At 38.5% G+C, this 23,331-nt stretch overlaps 1 protein-coding gene across 1 annotated transcript; it reads right to left on the reverse strand.

Annotated features, from left to right (window-relative positions):
- Window positions 1-12,707: 12,707 nt before the first annotated feature.
- On the reverse strand, window positions 12,708-18,941 carry LOC104091873 (uncharacterized). Its single transcript, XM_070189480.1, has 3 exons — window positions 18,298-18,941; window positions 18,127-18,211; window positions 12,708-12,938 (listed from the first exon to the last, which is right to left on the reverse strand). Exons 1-3 carry the CDS (start codon window positions 18,939-18,941, stop codon window positions 12,708-12,710), a joined length of 960 nt encoding a protein of 319 aa, XP_070045581.1.
- Between the last annotated feature and the right edge of the window lie 4,390 nt (window positions 18,942-23,331).

Consider the following 23,331-nt stretch of genomic DNA (forward strand, 5'->3'; position numbering starts at 1 on the left):
TTTCATTTCCAAAATAATACATGAAACTTTTCATAAAAATGATATAATCAAATTAAATGATTATTCCTTTATGCATGACGTCCACAATCCTATTTTTTTACAATCCAACACAACTATCTATGGAGCCTCTACACCAAAGAACAGAACCAACACTTGGAGTAATTCCAACAAAAGAGAAAATCAGAATATAGATGATAACTACCATGAAATAAAAGTGGTGCTTCATAATACCCCGGAAAGAGAGTCATCCTAGCCTGACCGCATGCCACGTATCATACCTCATCCTGAAATATATAAATTATGTGGGACCCTGAGGGGGGACCCTAAGGGATGAGTACACCATAGCGGTACTCAATAAGTGTCATAGACTCTCTCTAACTTAAGTTCTTGGGACAAACTTTATAAAAAAAAATAATGCATCAATATTTGGTATAAAACGATAAGAAGTTATATAATCCAATATTTCAACCATTAAAACTTATAACAAATGCTTCAAATACTTCTAAATACTTATAATAAACGAGTTTGGAGCATTGAAATTACCTCTAGTAGCTCAATCTTGAAAAACCACAATTTTGGTGATTTTAGTATTCTTGAGGATTTGATGATGAAATCTAGCATTTGGATGTAAGAATGATGTTAGAAATCATGTATATTGAGTAAGAATCAACCCAAAACATCATTAACAACTTACCTTGGTTGATTGGACTTGATTTGAGCTTAAAATCGCCCCTTCACCTCAAGAACCCTAACCCCTAATACTCAAAATACTCTCCTCTCCCTCTTGTATATCGGACGCGGCCTCGCATGCTTCGCATCCCCAATTCACTCCTATTAGAAGCTCATATGTGGACCTGGATACTATGGTAGCACTTCACTGCCAGCCTTTCTTTCGGAGGCGGCCCCGGATGCTTCGCATCCGCAGTTCACTCCTCTGCTAGCCTTTGGTAATTTGATCATAACTTCTTGTAGGAATGTCCAAATAACAAAAGGTTTGAAGCGTTAGAAACTAGACTCAAAGATAGTTCATTTTATAGGTTTTACATCACATAACAACTTATATATATTTATATATTCTTGTCCAAAGTTATATCTTATGCGTACTCATTTGAAACTTTAGTCTATCATGTAATTTCCAACTTGATTTATCCCGAGGGCTCTCCTTATGCCATATATCACTTAAAATATACCTCGTACACTTATTATCATATTTAATTAATATTCATCATATTAATAGTCCCTGTATGCACACAAAATAATATAATTAGTACACATCAACTTTCTTAAATGCGCTTAAGTATTTCAAAATTTTACGGGGTGCTACACGTTGACTATTCTTATCGACGACGAGACCCGTGGTGGCTCTCTTTACCTATTTTTTTCATATACGATTTATTCCCCTCTTATTTGAGAAGACAGTCTATTTCATTTTGAAGGACTCTACAATCAACGGTCTTGTGAACCTGATCGTCGTGAAATTCACACCAGAATTCTTGACTTTGTTTGCTTGGGTCTGTCCTTGTTTCCTTTGACAAGCTCACCTTTTTTCCATATCTTTGAGTACCGCTACCAATTATGAGGTATTGACGTTGAAGCTGTAGTCGACTAGATTTGGCATGTGGTGATAATCACTGATTTTTGGTGCCTCCAGCTCATTTACTGCTCGGTGTGGTGCAATATTAATGCTTTGTCTAGAGCCTCTATCTTCTTGATTCGGCATATGCCTCCGATAACTTTCTCGATACAAGGGTCCTAAATAGGACTCGTACCGAACTTTGAAGTCTTGGTGTCTAGGGTCTTCTGGCTTGCGAATTATTTTTGGATGATGGTTGTATTCTTTTACATACCTATTGCCAAATTCGGGGAGTGTGAAAATATCTTTTTCTATTCGGAACACGAGGAGCTTCGTGTTGTATCTACGATACATGTCATTTGATGTTTTGATGCATATCTGTTGTAGGCTATCTTTCATCCTCCTCAGCATTTTTAGACATGCCTGAACCCCAGACCTCTATATCATTCAGAAGTCCACCCCCCCCCCCCCGCCGTAATTATTGTTTTTGAGTTGGGGTTTCCTAGTCGATATGAACCCTCAGAGACAGGATTGGTGTTGCAATAGTTGCAAAGGTTGTCAAGTACCTTAACGCCTCTTCTACCTGGGCATTCAGTTGTTGTTGTTGCTGTATCATGAGATCTTTCACCGTCTCCTCTAGTCTACGTCGTTCATTACCCCTGCTGGTAGATCTTGCATGGGAGTTTTCCTTTGAACGAGATGGTAAGGTCCCAGTTGATTGATCATTTGGGGGTCTGTGTTCCTCCAGTTTGTTCCGCTAGTTGAGCGGTTGGGTCCACGGGTGGTTATTGATCCCATGCATAGTGTTTCCTTAAATAAATAATCAACGAGTGAGTATAACAGAAAATTAAAAAGAAGCATTGCGACTTTAGATCAAATGCTCAGTAGGTAAAGAAGAAGTCAAAGGCGAATCTCTTTTCCCACTCTTCAGTCAATGCTTTGGCCTTCATCTCTTTTGGTCTTAATTAGTTTTTTGCATGTATCGCACCCCTAGGTATTCTCTACCTACCCACCTATATTGGTTTTGGGTACATGTATTCTCTTACTCAAAGTCGTTCAAGCTTTTTCTAGAGTATGCCATGGGTTGCTTCAGTGTCGTAGCGGATCTCATGGTGGGCGCCCAACTATTTAACCTAAAAATTGATTTTAGAATAAATACTTAAATTTATATTTAAAGGTCACTAGCAAAAAAATTAATTCAAAGCAAGTACAGTAAATCTAAGAATAATTATGATAAATAAAATAAAGATTAAGATAAGAGAAATCTTAATGACTGTTGGCTTCTGAAGTGTCTGTGTAAGAAATTGAGTACAATCTTAAAGTAAGAAAGAGAGAGAATCTTGCTAATAAACTAGATAAGAACATAATGAATGATCGTAAAATGTTATTTGTAGTAAGATGTGTTTTACGAATGAATAGAATAAGGTATTTATATCCTAAAGGAGATAAGACTGTTCTGAATTCCTAGCTTACACACTGGCTATGCGGCTGGCGAGATCCTCTCCAACGATTACTGTGGTTGCGTAACAGACGAAGACTACAATTGAGTTGGACACCGAAAATATTTGATCTTCTCTGGGTGCGTGCTCTTCCGGCAGCTCTTGTTTCGAATTGAATAAGTTGTCCCGGTCATGGTTCCTCTGCTCACAGATCTTGACTTACATGCTCATAGGTCCGAAGTTGCTTCCACCGCGTGTCACCGTTTTGCTATTCCACGCGACAATGCCAAATTTTGCCAATACAGGTACATTCTTTATTTCTAAAAGTCAAAATTTAGATCTTGATTTAAAGTGTATATTTTTGGATGATGATAGATCACACACAAATGTATGCCTCTCTAGCAGCCTAAGAACCAACCTTTTTTTCTTGCTTCATATAATTCTTGAAATTTGAACAAATAAAGGAAATTTCATACCAAGTCAAATTAATTTTATGCTAAGAATAAAATGAGAAGAAAAGAAGATATATTACGTAGGCAAAAGAGCTGAATCAGCTTCTTGTTTGTTGTTTATATCTCATCACATGAATTGAATATTAGAAACTCAAACCTACTATGTCTATCTCGGAATATATATAATTGACACATATTCAAAAAACATAATCCGCTCGAAATCTTGGATTCGGCACTACAGGAGAGCCAGTTATAATGAGAAACAAACATGCTAAAATCAAAAGGGAGGCACGCAGACGAATGGAATCTTGTTTCTTTTCCTTTTCCTCTTGTATAAATAGATAGTTTGATATGAGAAATGGGTGAGAAATTCTCCCACATTTTGGTCATCGCCTCCCTTTCGATTTTAGCATGATATTAGAGCGAGGCCCATTTCAATTTATTATTTATCCGATGTTGGGCACCCATCTTATTTGTCCATGCTCAGTCTTGGGCGTGCGGGCCCGGGGTAGTATCCCACATCAGCGGGAAACGTAGTTTCTGTATTTTCCTTATATGGTTTGGGCAGTCATCACCTCATGAACTAGTTTTTAGGGTTGAGTTGGGCTCAATATCTATTTCTTTATCAAAACAGCTTAAAATAGATCGGCGGAATAAAAACAAGTTAAGCATATATATATATATATATATATATATATATATATATATATATATAAAATTGAGGGAATAGAAAAGATGATGTGACAACTCTTAAAAGTTAAGAATTATATTTATCTTTTTTCTCCCTTTTTTGGATTTTTCTCCTATTTTAACATTTTAACTCATTAATTAACTAACAAATGCCATACGTTTTCATTGAGAACCGAAAAGGCGGCTTATTGACGAAGCCTTAACGTGTCTTCTTCCATTTGGATAATACAAATTGCATTCTTTCCATTTTAGATTATAATCCATCATTATGATTCATGAATGGTTTAGCCGTTACTACTTCCACTAATCCACTCTTTCCATTTTATAGAAGCATTTAATACATTGTTATGAATCATGAATGTGATTACCCGCAATATATTACTCCCTCCGATTCATAATAAATAATTTTTTTGTTCTTTTTTTGTGGTCCAAAATAAGTGATTTTTTAAATTTCAAGAATGAATTAATTATTTTTTTCCTACATTGCCCTTGGAGTAAATATTGTTGGAGTATGTGATAGGAGTGTTTATGTGAAGAGATAGTAATGGTTAATATGGTCAATTTCATTGCTAATTAATGTTAAAAGGTAGAATTGTTAATCTGTGTGAAAACAGCCAAAAAATCACTTATTGTGGACCGCATGGAGTATTTCAGTATTTTGTGTTAATTCCATGGCCTACTCGTGAAATATTTTGGCAATCAAGCAAATGGGCGCAAGGAAAAATTTAGCAGCAACTCCAGAATTTGCATCATGAAAACGTCGAAGAAAAGGTTGGAATTCTTCAGAACCCATCCAAATTGGTCAATATATAGTTAGTTTTCTTCCATTTCCTTCAACTAGTTTTGACTCTGATCTCGATGGACTAAAGTTGTCGTATCTGTTTTTCTTTCATTTTCATTTATATTTAATTTCAAGATGGTTGAAAATCTTATTATAATAGTATAGCCATAAAGAAAAAAAGAACAAAAGGGCGTGGGTAATTGGGAGGAGGACTTTCTTCTTTCGTCCTCTTCTTCCTTTTTCCCCTTAAAAAACAAAAATTGGTATGTGCATATGTGGTGATCTTAAATTTATAAATTACTTTATCTAAAGTTTTAGTTGAGTCAAGCATATTGGCGAGCGCAAAACCGGTGTATACAACTTAAGCTCGCTAGTCAAAGAAAGTATAGTATTAAATCGTCTCCACATGGATTGATTTAAATAACGTTCTAATAAATCTTCAGCTTAACACTATCCAAAAAATAAACCTTTGATTTATATTATTATCAACTAATAATAAGAAACTAAAATTATCGATTGTGAGAAAATAATAGAAATTTAATGAGTAAGTAGCAACGATTGAATATCAAGGTGAGAAGTAAGGGTTGTGACAAGATATGTGATCAACTATTATTTCGGGTAACACCGTGCTAAGTTCACTCTTAACTTCTATTGACTCTTACGATTTCAACAGATGATTAGGCTATCTTACGGATACAAATTCTTCTTCCGAATGAATGAGAGTTCCGTTAACCAACCTAATGACAGGTTCGAAGAACATATGCAAATATACAGTGAATGAAAAATCTTTCAAATAACGTCTCTTGACTATTCTTCTAAATTGGGTCAATTGATAACTCTCTAAGCTCTTTCGATTACCTAAGAGAGGCGTAACAAGATAACACAATGCGAATTGCAGCAACACTTCTCTTTCGATTAAAGTAAAACCACAATTGGCTTTGTAATTCAATTAATACCCATTCAACGAATTCGTGCAATTAACAGAAAGTGAAGCCCCAAAACACTAGCCAATCACAATATCCGTCAAAAACCCTAAGGAAGATTACTCCATAATGGAGAAGTTATTCATCACAAGAGTATTAGAAGAACAAGAAGACATTACAATTCCCAAAATCAAACAAACTTCCGTATTGAATGAATTGGATGAAGTATTTTGAGTCTCCGTTATTTTCTTGCCTTCTTCTCTCCCCAAAAGTTTCTAAAATATGAGATAACGGTTTTTAGACGATCTAGGCTTCATATAGGTCAAAAGAAGGCGCCTCTGAAATTACAAAAATAGGCCTGGGTAAAGTTTCTGGAAATGGACGTGCGCGGTCGCGCACCTGGAGGTGTGACCGCGCACCTCTGGCAGCGCACTACGATACTTGCGCGCTTAAGTGCGTGCTGGAGGGGGTCTCATGCGCGGTCGCACATCTGGTATAGCCTCCTGATCAACTCTTTGTTTCTCCCATTAAGTGCACTATTCGTCCGTTGATCCCCGAACACAATCCTGACTTAATCCTTGGGCTTTTACTCAGACTTCAAAGCTCTAAACTAGCTCAAATTAGCTTCACAACCTCTTCATAACTCAGAATCGCTCCTACATAACACAAAACACACACTCAGTGCAAAACAATACCATTTAAATCTCAAACACTAGTAAAGTGCAGTGAACTTAGTGACCAAAATATGTAATTATAGCCTACCATCAACACCCCACACTTAAACCATTGCTCGTCCTCGAGCAATCAAACTACACTTCACATAAAATATGACATTTTTCAACAACTCTCATGACCCATCACACCAAGACTCTTTAAAACAAACTAAGTACAATATCGTAACATCTTAACCTCAAGATTTGACTCAAGAGCACCACACATTATTTATAACCCGCTCACTTACTATAACACATAGGTAAAGCATTACTTTTCTTTCGTGAATCAAGTGCCCTCACAAAATAATAGAGAGTAGTTCCACACACAATAGACATTAAGAACAATTCGGAACTCTAAATAGAAAGGATTCACTCACTCTCAGAAACAACATTCATATGCCACAAAAGATGAACTATAGGCTTGCCCATAGTGTACCATTCCACTTATTGAGTTCATTCAGTCAAGGATCAAATAGGACTTTAACTGGTTGTAATGTAGGTTGCGGGACGGGTAAGATACATTTAAATATCAGAGTGACTACACCTCCCTTAGCATTTTTAATACAAACATTTTTACAATTCAAAACCCCACACTAATGTCAAACCATAACTCCACCTTCACATCATTATACATCAACTCCCATTTCTTTAAGCACAAATACATTAAGAGTTACCACTATCAAGGAATATTTTTCACAATCATACAATTATTTCTTCTTCTTTTTTCAATTCAAGTTGCCCTTACTCTTTTATTTTTCAAAACATTGCACCTTTCTCCTATTTTGTTGGTTCTACTCAAAAGCCAAACCAACACCCCCACTTTAAATTTTACAAAGTTCATAAAATATTCAAGTGCTCACGGGAGGTAAAAGGTTTTAATAGATGGACAATTCAAACAATTGGGTAGGGCTTGTAATGTGGTTGCCAAAGAAACAAGATTACAGGCTCAAAAGAGGTTAACTAAGATACATAACAATCAGGTAGGTAATAGCATATAACTGGCTTAACAGAGAAATGTCTATATCACTTTCAAGACTGAATAAAACTACCATTTTGCTTTGCAAATACACGGAGCAAGTTTTAGACATCAAACGTCATGCAATGAATAATACAAAACCTCATACACACATGGCACATAACTCACTCCAGATTGGACTATCAAGACACTCTAGTTAAAGCAGTTAAGCAGAGTTAAGATTATACAATTTAAGGTACTTATATAAGAGTCAAAAACTGAGCCTAAGCGTCACAACTAAAGCACTCACTATTCTCAAGGCATAATAGAGTCGAGAGATATTGCCTCCATTCAAATCATAGCCCAAGGTTTCCTACTCCTAACAAAAATAAAAACTAACTATACCCGGTTCAATCAAAACCCTTAGAAAAGAACCGCGGCACAAAGAAAAACCAAGGGGAATTAATACACGACCTACAAAAGAAAATCTTTTTGTCTTTTTCTTTCGACTTTAATCCCTCAAGAAACCTGTCGACTGATATCCATCATCGGGAAAAGACGAAACTTTTCAAATGTTTTTTTTCCAATTATTTTCTATCTCTAACTACAATAACTAACCAAAATAAAACTACAACTACCAAAATGAAAACTCCTATACATGCATACAAATATCTCCAACCCCACACTTTAAATGGTGGCATGTCCCCATGACACACAAAGAAAAATTCAAAGGTGAAGAAAACTCCCCTTATCAAGTCATTCCGTGTCGGAGACGGTGCCAAGGTCCAAATGACAAGCCCGTCCAAGTGCACGCATCCATGACATCATTTTCTTCTCAGATTTGGCATTTTGTGTAGCAAGAGAGTTCACTCAAGCTCCCAAATCATTGACTCAAGCTCCCAAATGCATGCCATCTCTTGTTCTAAAGCGCTCATTCTTGTGTCCCATCCGCCGCCTGAAGGTTCCCCAACACCCTACTCATGCGGTGGAGATGCAACGACATCCTCACCGTGCACCTCATTGACCTCATCGGGCGCATCAGATTCCTCACTATCCACCTTAGCAGGCCCAACAGGTTCCTTCCCAATTACAACTTTATCCGCCCGAAATTTTTGTTCGTGCTTGACTTTCCCAACCGTGGACCTATTTTCCGATACCCGTGCCTCACAACATAACTGAGTGACTAATGATGGGAAAAAGAACACTTACCTCTGCATAAGACAATGAATGGTCATATCGTCTTGAATGACCTGAGCCACATCAAAATCGTGGCCATTGATAAAAGCACCAAATCAAAGCAGCCCGAGGACCATTCACCTCAGTGGTGTTGCCTGAAGGCAGCAAGCGGTTATTAATAATGTATAGCCAGCACTTCCCTTCAAAAGTAAGCGAAGCCGAGTGAAATTTGTGCCCTTCCTTTAGCCACACTACCTCCTTCCCAGGTACATAAATGGTTGCAAAGAACAGGCGCAACAGGTATGGTTTTCCACTATGCGTGACATAGTAGTCACCTGTATCAGGGTCTTCCACGTATTCTGGCAAGTAATAGGCCCTTTGGATGGCCTCCTTGGATAAGTCCACTCTTTTCTTTCGGACTGTGCAAACATGGTCTACATATTCGGGGCAGTTTGCATAGAATTCCCGAACAATCATTAAATTTGCCTCATCAGGTTCTTCGAAGAATACCCCCATACCTCGCCTGACCAATTCATTATACACTCTAGGACAGAGCTTCCCAGGAGACGAACTTGTTCTGAACATATAGGCAAGCAGATGCAGAAGCTCACGAGCGGGATGTGCCCGCTTGACTACCGGTGGAGGTACTTGCAGTTTTTCTCTTCTTAGAAGGAGCCATCGCACCTGAAACAAACCGCCAAATATCAGCTAATGAATCACTCGGCGAACCAAGAGAGGCTACTCGGACTTCACCCTCACACTTGGTCACAAAATTACACCCTCAATCTCATTGTGGCATTTACACAAACATTTAACATGCACAGTTGTTCCTAACCTCCCACAAAGCAATTCTAGACCTAGCTAGACTAAGGATACACCAATTTCACTCCTAGAAACTATATGGTCAGTCTCCATGGTGAAACTCAACCTCTAACCCAAACGAAAAGGAGAACAAAAAGAAAGAAACAAGAAAAAAAATAATAAAAATATTACTACAAACAAACAAGAAAAAATAGAAACAAAGGGAAAAACATCTCGCATGACTGAGGGGTCTGCGGAAGAGAGTGCGTTTGAGGAAGGGGGAAGGGAGAAGAGCAGGGGATTGTGCTTGTATTGTTGTTGCAGAGAGGAGAGGAGAAAGAGGGGGCGGGTTAGGATTTGTCTTAAGAGGAGAGTGAAAAAGGGGAAATTTGGATCGGATATCCGTAATCCGAACCGATCCGCTCAATTTTGGATTTCGGATTTGAGATATTTGAATCGGATTTCGGATCGTGTTTATTAAAATTTTAGATATTCAGATCGGATTTGGATTGGTATAATTGTAACCCGATCCTATCCGAAATCCGAAATTATTAGGGCATGTATAAATATTAAACTTTAATTTCGGATAGTCAGTACTTTCTTTACATCTTTCTCCAAGTTATTACCTTTACAATTGCTGGATTTAGCTATATTGACACCATAGTACTCTCATAATTGCATAAACATGAATTTTTCTTACTATATTGCCTCTTTACAAAGAAAATATACATATGAGTTTGCAACTTTGAGGTATAATAATCCGATCCGAAATCTAAAAATCCAATCCGATCCAAACTTTAAAATCCGATCCGATCCAATATTAATTTGGATCGGATTCAGATTGCATTTTGTAGAATCCAAAATCCGAAATCCGAATCTGAAATGTGCTAAATCTGATCTGATCCGATCCATGCACAACCCTACGCCCATGTAGACTTAAATTTTCTAGGGAACAATGTGAGTCTACTATTGTACAGTAAGACTCTGTCCCCTTTATGGAACTCATTTGGCTTAATCCGACTATTATGCCACCTTTTAGTCTTTTCCTTAAAAATCCGTGCATTTTCATACGCGTCCAGTCTAAACTCCTCCATTGCATTCATCTGCGCCAACCTATGTTCACCTGCAAGACTAAGATCAAGGTTAAGCATCTTAATTGCCCAATAAGCTTTATGTTCTATCTCAACAGGTAAGTGACACAATTTTCCATATACCAGTTTGAACAGTGAAGTCCATATGGTTGTTTTGAACGTAGTTCTGTACACCTATGGAGCTTCCTCCAACTTTATAGACCAATCCTTACGCGAAGCACTAGCCGTCTTTTCAAGAATTCTTTTAAGTTCACGGTTATCCACTTCAACTTACCACTAGTTTGGGCATGGTACGTGGTTCCTGTTTTGTGTGTGAACCTATACTTGAATAGTAGTGCAGCAAACTGTTTGTTCACAAAGTGTGACCCATTGTCGCTGATAATCACCCATAAGAACTCACACACCACCCGAGCACCATTGGTCCTAGTAGAGATTGCTTCGACCCACTTAGAGACATAGTCAACGGCTTCTAGGATATACTCATAAGAATGTGACAACGGGAATGGACCCATGAAGTCAATTCTCCACACGTAAAACATTTCACATACCAGAATGGAGTTGAGAGGCATTTCGACCCTCTTGCTAATATTACCTGCCCTTTGACACTTGTCATAAGCAGCTACATACGCTCGTGCGTCTTTGTACAAAGTAGGCTAATAGAAATCGGCTTCCATGACCTTTGTTGCAGTGCGATTTCTACCATAATGTCCTCCAGCTACTCCATCATGGCAATGAGACAAAACGCTTGCCATCTCTCCTTCAGGCACACATCTTCGAATCACACCATCTGCACACAGTTTAAACAAGAAAGGGTCATTCCAAAAATAACTTTTTACCTCACCTTGAAGCTTCCTTCTTTGATCATGAGAGAGATCGTGAGGTAACCATCTGCTAGCCAAAAATTTGGCTACATCAGCATACCAAGGCGGCCTTTCGGAGACCGCAACAATGGAGAAAATCTACTAATCAGGGAATTCTTCCCTTATTTCAACTCTTTCAACCGGATATCTCTCAAGTCAAGGTAGATGATCGGCGACCTAATTTTCTATTCCTTCCTATCTTTGATCTCTAAGTCAAACTCTTGGAGCAACCGCACCCACCATATCAGACACGACTTTGACTCCTTCTTACTCAACAGATATTTCAAGGTTGACTGATCCGTATGTACAATCACTTTGCTCCCCACCAGATATGATCTAAACTTGTCAAAAGCAAAGACCACAACAAAGAACTCTTTTTCAGTGGTGGCATAGTTGACTTGAGCGTCATTCAACGTCCTGCTTTCATAGTAGATGAGCCTAAAAATTTTATCTTTTCTTTTCCCCCAGAACTGCACCCACAACTGCATCACTGGCATCATACATTATCTCAAATGGCTGGCTCCAATCATGTGTCACCATAATAGGAGCACTTACAAGCTTTTCCTTTATCAATTCGAATGCTCTTAAGCACTCTATATTGAAAACAAACTTAACATCTTTCGCTAGCAATGCAGTCAACAGTTTGGTAATGCTGGAAAAGATTTTGATGAACCTCCTATAGAATCCAGCATGTCCTAAGAAACTCCTTATGCTCTTCACAGAAGTCAGTAGAGGGATCCTAGAAATTACATCAACCTTAGCTCTATCTACTTCAATCCTTGTACAGTCACTTTGTGGCCCAAGACAATTCCCTCTTTCACCATGAAATGACACTTCTCCCAGTTAAGGTCGAGTGCGTGGCTTCACAGCGTTCAAGCACGAGCTCCAAATTCTTCAAGCAGTCCTCAAAGTCATCATCAAAGTGGGTGAATCATTTATGAATACTTCTAGACACTTTCCGTTTAAATCAGAGAATATAGACACGGGCAAGTAAATATGGTCTTCTCAACATCTTTTGGGTCAATGAGTATCTGATTGTATCCTGAGTACCCATCCAAGAAGCAGTAACATCCATGTCCAGCCACTTTCTCGAGCATTTGATCAATAAAGGGGAGTGGGAAGTGATCCTTCCTTGTTGAATCATTCAGCCTTCTATAATCAATGCACATTCTCCACCCAGTGACTGTTCTGGTGGGGATCAATTCATTATATTCATTTTTCACTACTGTCATGCCCCCCTTCTTAGGTACAACTTATACTGGACCAATCCACTGGCTATCAGAGATAGGAAAAATCACTCCCGCATCTACCTCCTCCAAATATTTGTTCATCTTGCGTTGGGACTGCACCATTGGCTTGCTATTTTCTTCCAACAGAATTTTATGTATGCAAATGGCCGGACTGATTCCTTGAGTGTCAGCTATACTCCAGCCCATGGCTTTCCTGTGCTTTTTCAGTAGCTCCACCAGTTTTCGCTCGTGTACCTGTCAAGTCAGCAGAAATAATCACAGAAAAATTGTTAGTTTCAAGAAAAGCATATTTTAAATGAGTGGGAAGGATTTTCTGTAACACCCCGAAAAATTTCGAAGTACTTAAGCGCTATTAAGAAAGTTGATGTACGCTAATTATATTATTTTGTGTGTAGACAAGGACTATTATATGAATGATATCAATTGATCATGATAATATATGTATGATGTGCATTAAGAATGATTTATGGTCTAAGAAGAGCCCCAAGGCTAAGAGAAGTTGAAAATTTTATAATGGGATAAAGTTTTAAGTGAGTTCACACAAGATCCTACTTCAAATGCATGCCGCTACCAAACTAGTAGATGATCTACCTATCACATTAAAGATCTTTGAGTCTAGTTTCCAACTCTTTAAACCGTTTGTCATTTGGACACTCCTATAAGAAGTTATGACCAAATTACCAAAGTCTAGAAAAATGAGATTTTGCGATCGCATAATTATTATGCGATTGCAGAATTATTATGCGATCGCAAAAGTGCTTCTGCGACCGCAAACTGGTCGCAAAATAGACCAGTACAGCCCAATTTTTGGCACCAATTGTGCGGTGCATTTTACGACCCGCATATCCATTCTGCGGTCCATTATGCGACCGCAGTCCTGATTTCAGAGGGTTAATTTTTCTATTTTCATAACCCCACCCCATTTTGATAAGTAGGCTTTAGGGATTATTTTGGGAAAATTATCTAAGGTTTTTTATAGAGAAGTGACAGTGTTCTAGAGAGAGAAAGTAGATGAAGTATTTTGTTCATCAAGATCTTGCCCAAGCTTTGAAATCTAACAAGGAAATCTCACAAGATCTTAAGGTTCCATACCCTAGTTTTCAAATTTGAATTTGGGTAAAAGATGGTTGATTGAGAGTATGATTCTTGGGTGTAAGAGTATTATTTATATATGCTTGTACTAATAAGGTTTGTGGACAGATTGTTGAGCTCAAATAAGTAAATATTGGGTTGTAGAGTGAAGAAAATCTTGTAGAAGAACCTTGTAGTTAAATTTGCACGCCTAGTATTTGATAAAATGCTCAAATGAGTTGAGACCATGGATATCTTCCTAATTATGGTTCAATTTTGTTATGTCTCAAAATAGATTGGGATTGCTAGAATTTTTGGGACGTTGTAGTAATTTAAGGAAAGCTCAAAGCGAGGTATGTTGGCTAAACTTCCTTCTTAGAATTGAATTCAATGATGTTCCCGTAAGTTTCAAGTATGGATGTCTCAAGTACCTTATTCTATGTTCTGGGTTGTTCCCAATAAATTTGAATGTCCCAAATAAGTAAAGTGCCGAGAATTATGTATTCAAAACATGTTTCGAATATTCCTATCACATTATGTTATCTTTTGGGAATGTGCTCAAGAATGATATATGTATTAAAATGCTATATCTTTGAGTCACTACTAGAAATTCAGGAAAAATCATCCAAAAAAACCAACCAAAGTTGATCGGTAATGACCAATAACCATCCAAAACGTGACCATTAACATGTGGTTGGTATTTTGAAGGTCGGAAGGGCGTACCGACCAACTTTGATTGGCCATTAAATTCAAAAAAAAAATGCCAAAAAAATCGATCAAAGTTGGTCGGTATTTTAATTATGTAATTAAAAATGCACCATCTGGGAATCGAACCGGGCTCTGTACTGTGGCAGGATATTATTCTACCACTAGACCATTAGTGCATTTTATTTTAAGATTGTCTTTTATTTCATTTATACTCTTTAATTGTATTTTCGCACTAAAGTTTTATTAAAAAATAAAATTACCGACCGAATTCGGTCGGTTTTTTGAAATGACCGGCCGAATTAACCGACCGATTTCGGTCGGTTTTTTAATATTAATTTTAATTTATTTTAAATGAACAGACCAAAGTTGATCGGTTTCTTGAAAAATAAATTTTGCCGAACTCAAAAATAGTTTGTTCGCATTTTTGCGCCAAAGAAAACTGACCAAAGTTGGTCGGTTTCGTAAAAAAAAATTAAAAAATAAAATATTTTGAAAAATCGACCAACTTTGGTCGGTTTTTTGGCCGGTTTTTTAACCAACCAAATCGGTCGACCGTGGTCGGTTTTTGCCAAATTTCTAGTAGTGATAGTGGTGTTTCAAAGGAAGGTTATGATGTCAAATTGTGTGAGAAAACTCAAAATGCTTAAGACTCTTAATTGCTCATATGTTTACCTAAAGTATTGATTGAAATGTCTTATTGTTGATAACCTACAAAGATGGTTGGAAGTGAAATAAGTGAATTGGGGATATAAAGTGTGGCCAATGTACCAAGAGTGAAAGTTATACTTGTGGCCAATGGTGCCCATGAAATGAGATGATGTGAGAAAGTTTATGAAATGAGCTTTGATTCAACTATTCTAAAATTAACTTTGAAAATAGAATTGCCTAAAAGCTTATGAACTCAAGTGATGCCCATATGTGGCTGTTTTAGCTAATGCTATGTTTAGTGAGTATTTTCAATGTGTTTTGCATTCTTACATATTCGTGAGTGAAAATTGTGTATTGTCCTTTTGGGGAAAAGGTAATTCAAGAAGAAACAATATGTTACTTGTTTATGATTTTAACTTGTGCTTCGATTGCCAATCATTTTACTCCATTTCTCGGAAAGAAATCCATTGTGTTTAAAGTCTTCATTACTAATTAATCTAAAGTTGTGATTTTCGGAATATTGTATATGTTGATATTTAGGATGATGATCCATGTAAGGAAAGATATGAAAGTGTGAAATATGAAATACGGCCATTGTGCCATGAAAGGAGAATCATATGTATGGCCAAGAGAGCCAATAAAATAATAATATTGTAAGTGGTTGAAAGTACGGATTAAGTGATATAGGGTGTGAAAGGTTATGAGATGCACGTATTTGTACTTTTGTTTTCAATGTGTTATAAGCCCCTACGTTCTTGCGAGTAAAGATTATGATGTTCCTAAATGTTCTAAATGCTCTTAATGTTCTATGATCACCCATGACAAGTACAAGTAAGTGATAGTATGAACATGAAATGTGATCGTTGCCTAAATGAGAATTTCGAAGTGTTGTATGTCCCAATGGTTTCAACTATAGTTGTATGCTTCTGAAATAATGTATGTAAATGACTTTGATTGTTAAGTCCCCAAGAGTCATGAACCTAGATAATGACCTCAAGAGGTCAAGGGAGTGAATAATGAGATGTCCTTTGTTAAATGATGATGAACCTTAAAAAAAGGAATTGGGCCCATGTGCCATTGAAATCAAATTATTGATTTACCATACATGCGCTAATGTAATGAGTTGTGTTTCTCCATGATAAGCATGAACATGAAGTATTCCAATGATATGAGTAATTATGATGTTAAATGTAATGACAAACTATGTTGCTTTGAGTTTATATATGGTATTGTGATTGTGGAATACACCTCCACCTGTATATATTGGGGTAAGGCGGCAGGACCACTTTGTGTAGAGATTGTTGTATTATGGAATACACCTCCACCCGCATATATTGGGGTGAGGCGGTATGACCGCTTTGTGTAGGGATTGTGGTATTGTGATACACCTCCACCTGCGTATATTGGGGTGAGGCGGTAGGACCGCTTTGTGTAGGGATTGTGGTATTGTGGAATACACCTCCACCCGCATATATTGGGGTGAGGCGGTATGACCGCTTTGTGTAGGGATTGTGGTATTGTGATATACCTCCACCTGCCTATATTGGGGTGAGGCGGTAAGACCGCTTTGTGTAGGGATTGTGATATTGTGGAATATACCTCCACCCGCATATATTGGGGTGAGGCAGCATGACCGCTTTGTGTAGGAATTGTGGTATTGTGGAATACACCTCCACCCATATATATTGGGGTGAGGCGGTCGGACCGCTTTGTGTAGGGATTGTGGTATTGTGGAATACACCTCCACCCGTATATATTGGGGTGAGGCGGTAGGACCGCTTTGTGTAGGGATTGTGGTATTGTGGAATACACCTCCACCCACATATATTGGGGTGAGGCGGCATGACAGCTTTGTGTTGGGATTATGGTGTTATGATACACCTCCATCCGCATATATTGGGGTGAGGCGGTAGGGTCGCTTTGTGTTGGGATTGTGGTATGGTGATACACCTCCACCCGCATATATTAGGGTGAGGAGGCAGGGTCGCTTTGTGTAGAGGTTGTGGTATCATGATACACCTCCACCCGCATATGTTGGGGTGAGGCGGCAGGGCCGCTTTGTGTGAGGGTGGTTATAAAGAATCCCCGACTTAATATCGATAAATTTGAATAGAAGCTCTTAATAAATTTGCTTAACGTTAACGGCTATCTAAGCCCATTTATTGTTACCATGATTCATCATATTCATGTTGTATTTCCAAGCTCTTGAATAGGTGTATTTGTATCGTGTAAGTGAACGCTGTGAACGGTCTATGAGACGCATATGTGTATAATATGATATGTGAACACTAAGGACGGTCTACAAAATGTGTATGTGTAAAATAAGGGAGGAAGGTGCCACTTTCGTTGGCATTGTTTGTACATATTGATAAAATTACATTATATTATGTATTCCACGTATAGTTTATATGGCGCAGTTGATCCTAAAAGAAGGTTAGAATGATGCAAGTATAATAAGACTTGAAATGTGATTTTATTGGATGTTTCGTAGTTTCTTGATGTACTTTATTTGCCTCTTATTTGAGTTACCGTATTTTCATATGTTGTTTTGACTGCCTTACATACGAGTACTATTCCACATGTACTCACGTATCTTTTTCCGGGGGTGTTGCATTTTTTAATGGATGCAGGTATACTTCTACAGGATGATATGGATCTTTGATAGACATCTTCTTCACTACTCAGCTTATGGTGAGCCCGCTACAGTTCTAGTGGGTGTTTGGGTCAAGTAGTTACAGCTATTTATAGAGCTATGTAACCACCACGAGAAAGAAAATATGGGCCATTAAGCCAAGTGTAATTAATATGAAAGTCAAGATCTTATTATGTTATGGTAAACCATGCATGAGTAATGATGAGAGGTTAATGTAAATTAGGCTTGCTCGACTGGGTTTACTCGTTTGAGCGCCAGTCGCGCTCCTCGATTTTGGGGCGTGACATTTTCAATTCCACTAGGCTTAGCATCCTCCTATTTTAGTTCCTCCTCATCAACCACTTGATCCTCAGTCTCAAGAGCTTCTTCCTCTTTTTTTATTTCAGGATCTTCATCCTCCACTGTGCTAGACTGGTAATACACCTCTCTAGAGTATCCCCCATAAGCTTGTCAAACATGTATATTTTAGCCAATTCTCCAACAACGTCCAGCTTGAAACACGAGTAGGCATACCCCTCATCACTGGGGTATTTCATCATCCTCTTTATCTGAAACACAACTTTTTTGTTGCCCACTCTGAGCATAAGCTGCCCTTCATAGATATCAAGGATAGCTCTGTCTGTGCATAAGAATGGCCTCCCTAGAATTACAGGTACCTCCTTGTTCACCTCCATATCCACCACAATAAAATATACGGGGAAAAAAAACTTGTCCACCCGCACTAAAACATCCTCAATGATTTCCTCAGATAGAATGGTGGTTTGGTCGGCCAGTTGTAGGGACACTGGTATTGATTTGATCACTCCAAGCTCACCTTCCAGTTTCCTGAATAAAGACAGAGGCATTAAATTTATAAACGCACCAGAATCACAGAGGGCCTTGTCGAATATTTCACTCCCCAACGAGCATGGTATGGTGAATCTTCCTAGATCCCCACACTTTTGGGGAATTTTATTTTGCAAGATGGCACTGCAATGGGAATTTACCTTGACCACTATTGTTTCCTCTAATTTTCTCTTGCTAGATAGGATTTCCTTTAAGAACTTGGCATAAACAGGCATCTGAGTGAGTACCTCTGTGAAAGGAATGTTCACATACAGTTGCCTGAGCATCTCCGGGAATCGCCCAAAATATTTGTCAAGTTTCTCTCGCTTCATCTTTTGAGGGAATGGTAGAGCTGGCATATGTCTACTTTTCTTCAATCCTTTTTTGTACCCCACTACTCTCGCTCTTTTGCTCTTCACTCTCTTTCTCTACTGGTGTCTCAATCTGCTTGCTAACCACCTCAGGTCTAGCTTTCACCTCTGGGTCAGTCAATGTTTTACCACTTCTCAAAGATATAACTTTGATTGTTTCCTTTGGGTTCTTTTCAGTGTCAGAGGGAAGAGTACCGGGAGTCCTCTCAGATAACAAATTCACAATCTGTCCCATTTGTCTTTCTAAATTCCGGATAGTCGTGCCATGATTCTCGAATTTTTTATTTATTTTGTTGATGAATGCCTTCATGAGATCTTCCATATTTGACTAAATTTGCTATGGTGGCTGGTATTGATGCTTCTGCTGGTTCTGAAAACCTAGTGGTCCTTGACCCTTGGGTCTGAGATTGTTTTGCTGCCATGAGTTCAAGCTCCCATTAGGTGAACTCCATGAAAAACCTGGATGTCTTTGACCCATAGCATTATAGTTGTTCCCACCTTGGTAGTTTCCTCTATTAAAGATCCCCACAATGTTGACTTCCTCAGCTGTGGCTTGACAGTCATGTGTAGGGTGTCCCAATCCACAGATGTCACATCCCACCTGTGGTTGATTTTGCACCTGAGCTATCGTCAGTTGCTTAATGTCCTCAGCCATAGCTGTAATTTCAGCTTGCATTGCTACCGACGATTCTACTTGGTGCACCCCCGCTGATCTTCTTCGATCCTCTTAGTCAGTGGACCATTGTTCTGCGTCTTCAGATAGTTCATTCAGAAGTGTAACAATATCTTCAGGGGTTTTCTTCATCAGAGGACCTGCAACCGCACTATTCAGCAATCTCTTTGATGATGGGTTTAATCCATCCCAGAAGTCCTGGAGTTGCATCCATTGCTCCATTCCATTATGAGAGCACTCTGCAATAGCTTCTGAAATCTTTTCCATGCCTCGAACATTGTCTCCCCTTCACCTAGATTGTTGTTGGTTTTACATGTGTCTGGCATAATCTCCCAGCGACCTCCCAGGCCTAGGGGCTGTATTTTCAAATTTATCTTCGATCATGGTTCGGTTGAGATTAAACCTTCTATCCCCATCAATTGTTTCATCCACAACTCTACGGGCTGCTTCAGCTGCTAACTGTGTTTCCTGTCGCTGAGCTGCCTCTCTCGCAGCTAGGTTCACCTCCTCTTTGTTGTTCAACATTGTATTCTGAGTTGAAGGCTGACCCAACAGCAATCCGCTCGATCCTTTCTCCCTTCTCAACTACCTCAAGTGCTTGTCTAAATCTAGATCGTATGGCACCAATTCCTTGGAAGAGGATCGAGTCATACGCCGCTGAACTTAACTTGTTTCCTGAACACAGATGAGAAGAGCATAAAAAAGGAAAATAAAATAAAATTATTCCTGAATTAGCACCGAAAATTAATTCAAACACTATTAAGTGCCAATCCCCGGCAACAATGCCAAAATTTGACGAGCGCAAAATCGGTGTATAGAACTTAAGCTCGCTAGTCAAAGATAGTATAATATTAAATCGTTTCCACATGGATGTAAGGCCCCGTAAAATATTTCCTAAAAACCTGAATTCCAAGCTCGCCGCAGTTCGGACTTTTTGGATTGAACAGTGCGCTGGGGAGTTGAAGGAAAATTTTGGGCAGAAGTAGGCATTTTTACGGCCTGTTCTACGACCGTAGAATCACTCTGCGGACCGCGGAATGGCCGTAGAGTGGAGCAGTCTTTTGGGAAATTTTTAATGTCATTTTTGCGGCCCATTATGCGACCGCATAACTATTTCGCGGGCCGCACTCTTGTCGCATATTCCGCTTTGGGATTTTTTGGAGGGAGGTTCAGCGGTGTACTATGCAACCGCAGAACCGTTCTGCGGTGTATTATGCGACCGTAGAACAGGTCTGCGGGCCACGTAGTGACCGCAGACCTGTTTAGTTCCTTTCCAGTTTTGGCACCCAAATTTCGCAGTCATTTCGCGGACCGCAAGCAGAACCTATTCCGAAGTTTCATTTTTTGGGTTTTTAAACCTGACCCTATTCCGTTAAAACACCTACCTTGGACCATTTTGAACTTATTTTCTGATATTTTTAGAGTGAGAGAGAGGGTCCTAGAGGGAGAAAGTGATCTTCATCAAATTACTCTTCAATTCTCACTTAAAACCTTAAAGATTATCAAGTGAGGCACCTAGGTCTTCTTCCTAAGAGGTAAGATTCTATCACTCAAGCTCTTAATTTTAAAATGTAACTAGAATGGGCCATTAGTAAGGTAATTCATGGGGATGGGAGTGCTTACCTTGTATGCATGTGTTCCTAAGGTATGTGGGGAGGCTGTGAGTTAAAGATAGAAAAGAATGGGGCGTGGGTTGGTGGAGTCTTTCATAAAATGGGCCATGAAACCTTAATACACATATAGTGTTTGATAGAATGCTCAAGTGAGCTAGAATTATGATCGTTTTCCTAATTTTGGGTTCAATTTTGCAATATTGCTAAAATAGATTAAAGTTGCTAATATTCCGGAACGTCTTAAAGTTTTAAGAGACTCAATTGAGGTATGTTGGCTAAACCCCCTCTTCTTAGAATTGAATCCCGTGGTATTCATGCAATCGACGTAAGTCCCAAATTGAACGTCCTAGAAATTGCTATCTCGAATGTGCTTGCTTTGCAAATATATTTGTAATATGTATTCCCATGCTTTCATTATGTTATCTCGTCATCTGGGAAAATGTTCAAGAATTAGAATATATGCTAATATTCCTAGACTTTAAGTCAAATTCGATTAAGGATTGTTATGCCAAATTGTGTGAAAAGCCTCCATGTGCCTTGAATTCTAAATTGCTCACATGTGAAATCAAGAGTCTTGAATGAAAATCGTGTTGTTATTGATGATAATAATAATAATAATGTTGGATTGTCGAAAAGAACTTGAATTATGTAATAAGGCCAAGTGCCAAGAACGACTTTATAATTAAAGCCACCTGTGCCAATGTGCTAAAAAGATGAGAAAAAAATATGAAGTAAGATGATCGATTGGAATGGTTGATGTCTCGAATGAGATGGATTAGCCGATCAGGCCGAGATCGGACTCCGTGTAATAATACGGTGGTATTTTGAATGAAATTGTGAACATGGTTGATGTCTTAAATGAGATGGCTTAGCTGATCGGGCCGAGATCGGACTCCGTATAATAACGCGATAGTATTGTGAATGAAATAGTGAATATGGTTGATGTCTCAAATGAGATGGCTTAGCCGATCGGGCCGAGATTGGACTCCGTATAAGAATACAGTGGTATTGTGGATTGTGGCATATTGGCTCTAAAAACTATCCAACCTAATAATACGGGAATTGACTTAAAAAGCTATGTGATCCTTAACTTGATGTTTTAAAATTATTTGAAGCTCTTATTGAATTCTTGACTGTTCCTCTTGTATTATTATTCATTCTATTGAGATGGTGTTTAGCTATACATACTAGTGCTATTCGACATTACTAACATCCCTTTTTTCGGGGGCGCTGCATCTTAAAATAGATGCAGGTGGTTACATAGCAGATAGTGTTGATCACAGATAGTGCTGCATCCTCTTCTCGGTGGACTCGGTGAGCCCCATTTCATTCCGGGGTCATGTATTGTACCTTTTGTTTATATTGTGGTCACTTTTTGAGGTATAGCGGGGGCCTTGTTGTCGGCACCATCTTTATTCTCTTTTATATCTTTAGAGACTCCGTAGACACTATGTGGGTTGTATATGGGTGTTAGAAAGGTCAACGGATCATGTTGTATTTGGGGCTCTTGTTCCACTTAGTCATAAGGATGTATGTATTTTGAAACTTAACAATGATGTGACAAAATAAAACGACCTAGTAATGTATATATGTATGAACCTTCTATTGCCTAACAAATGAGAGCATGCCTTCTCTGGATCATAGGTGAGTCGGGTAGATAGTGTCTAACAGGCTTGCTCGACCGGGTCCACTCGGTTGAGCATCGGTTGCGCTCCCCGAGGTTGGGGTGTAACAATGGATTGATTTAAATAATGTTCTAATAAATCTTCAGCTTAATACTATCCATGAAATAAACCTTTTTATTATGTTATTATCAACTAATAATAAAAACTAAAATTATCAATTGTGAGAAAATAATGAAAATTTAATGACTAAGTAGCAACGATTGAATATCAAGGTGAGAAGTAAGGGTTGTGACAAGATATGTGATCAACTATTATTCTGGGTAACTCCGTGCTAAGTTCACTCTTAACTTCTATTGACTCTTACGATTTCAACAAATGATTAGTCTATCTTACAGATTCAAATTCTTCTTCCGAATGAATGAGAGTTCTGTTAACCGACC

The sequence above is a fragment of the Nicotiana tomentosiformis genome, chromosome 11 (assembly GCF_000390325.3).
Source record: "Nicotiana tomentosiformis chromosome 11, ASM39032v3, whole genome shotgun sequence".
Lineage (NCBI taxonomy): Eukaryota > Viridiplantae > Streptophyta > Magnoliopsida > Solanales > Solanaceae > Nicotiana > Nicotiana tomentosiformis.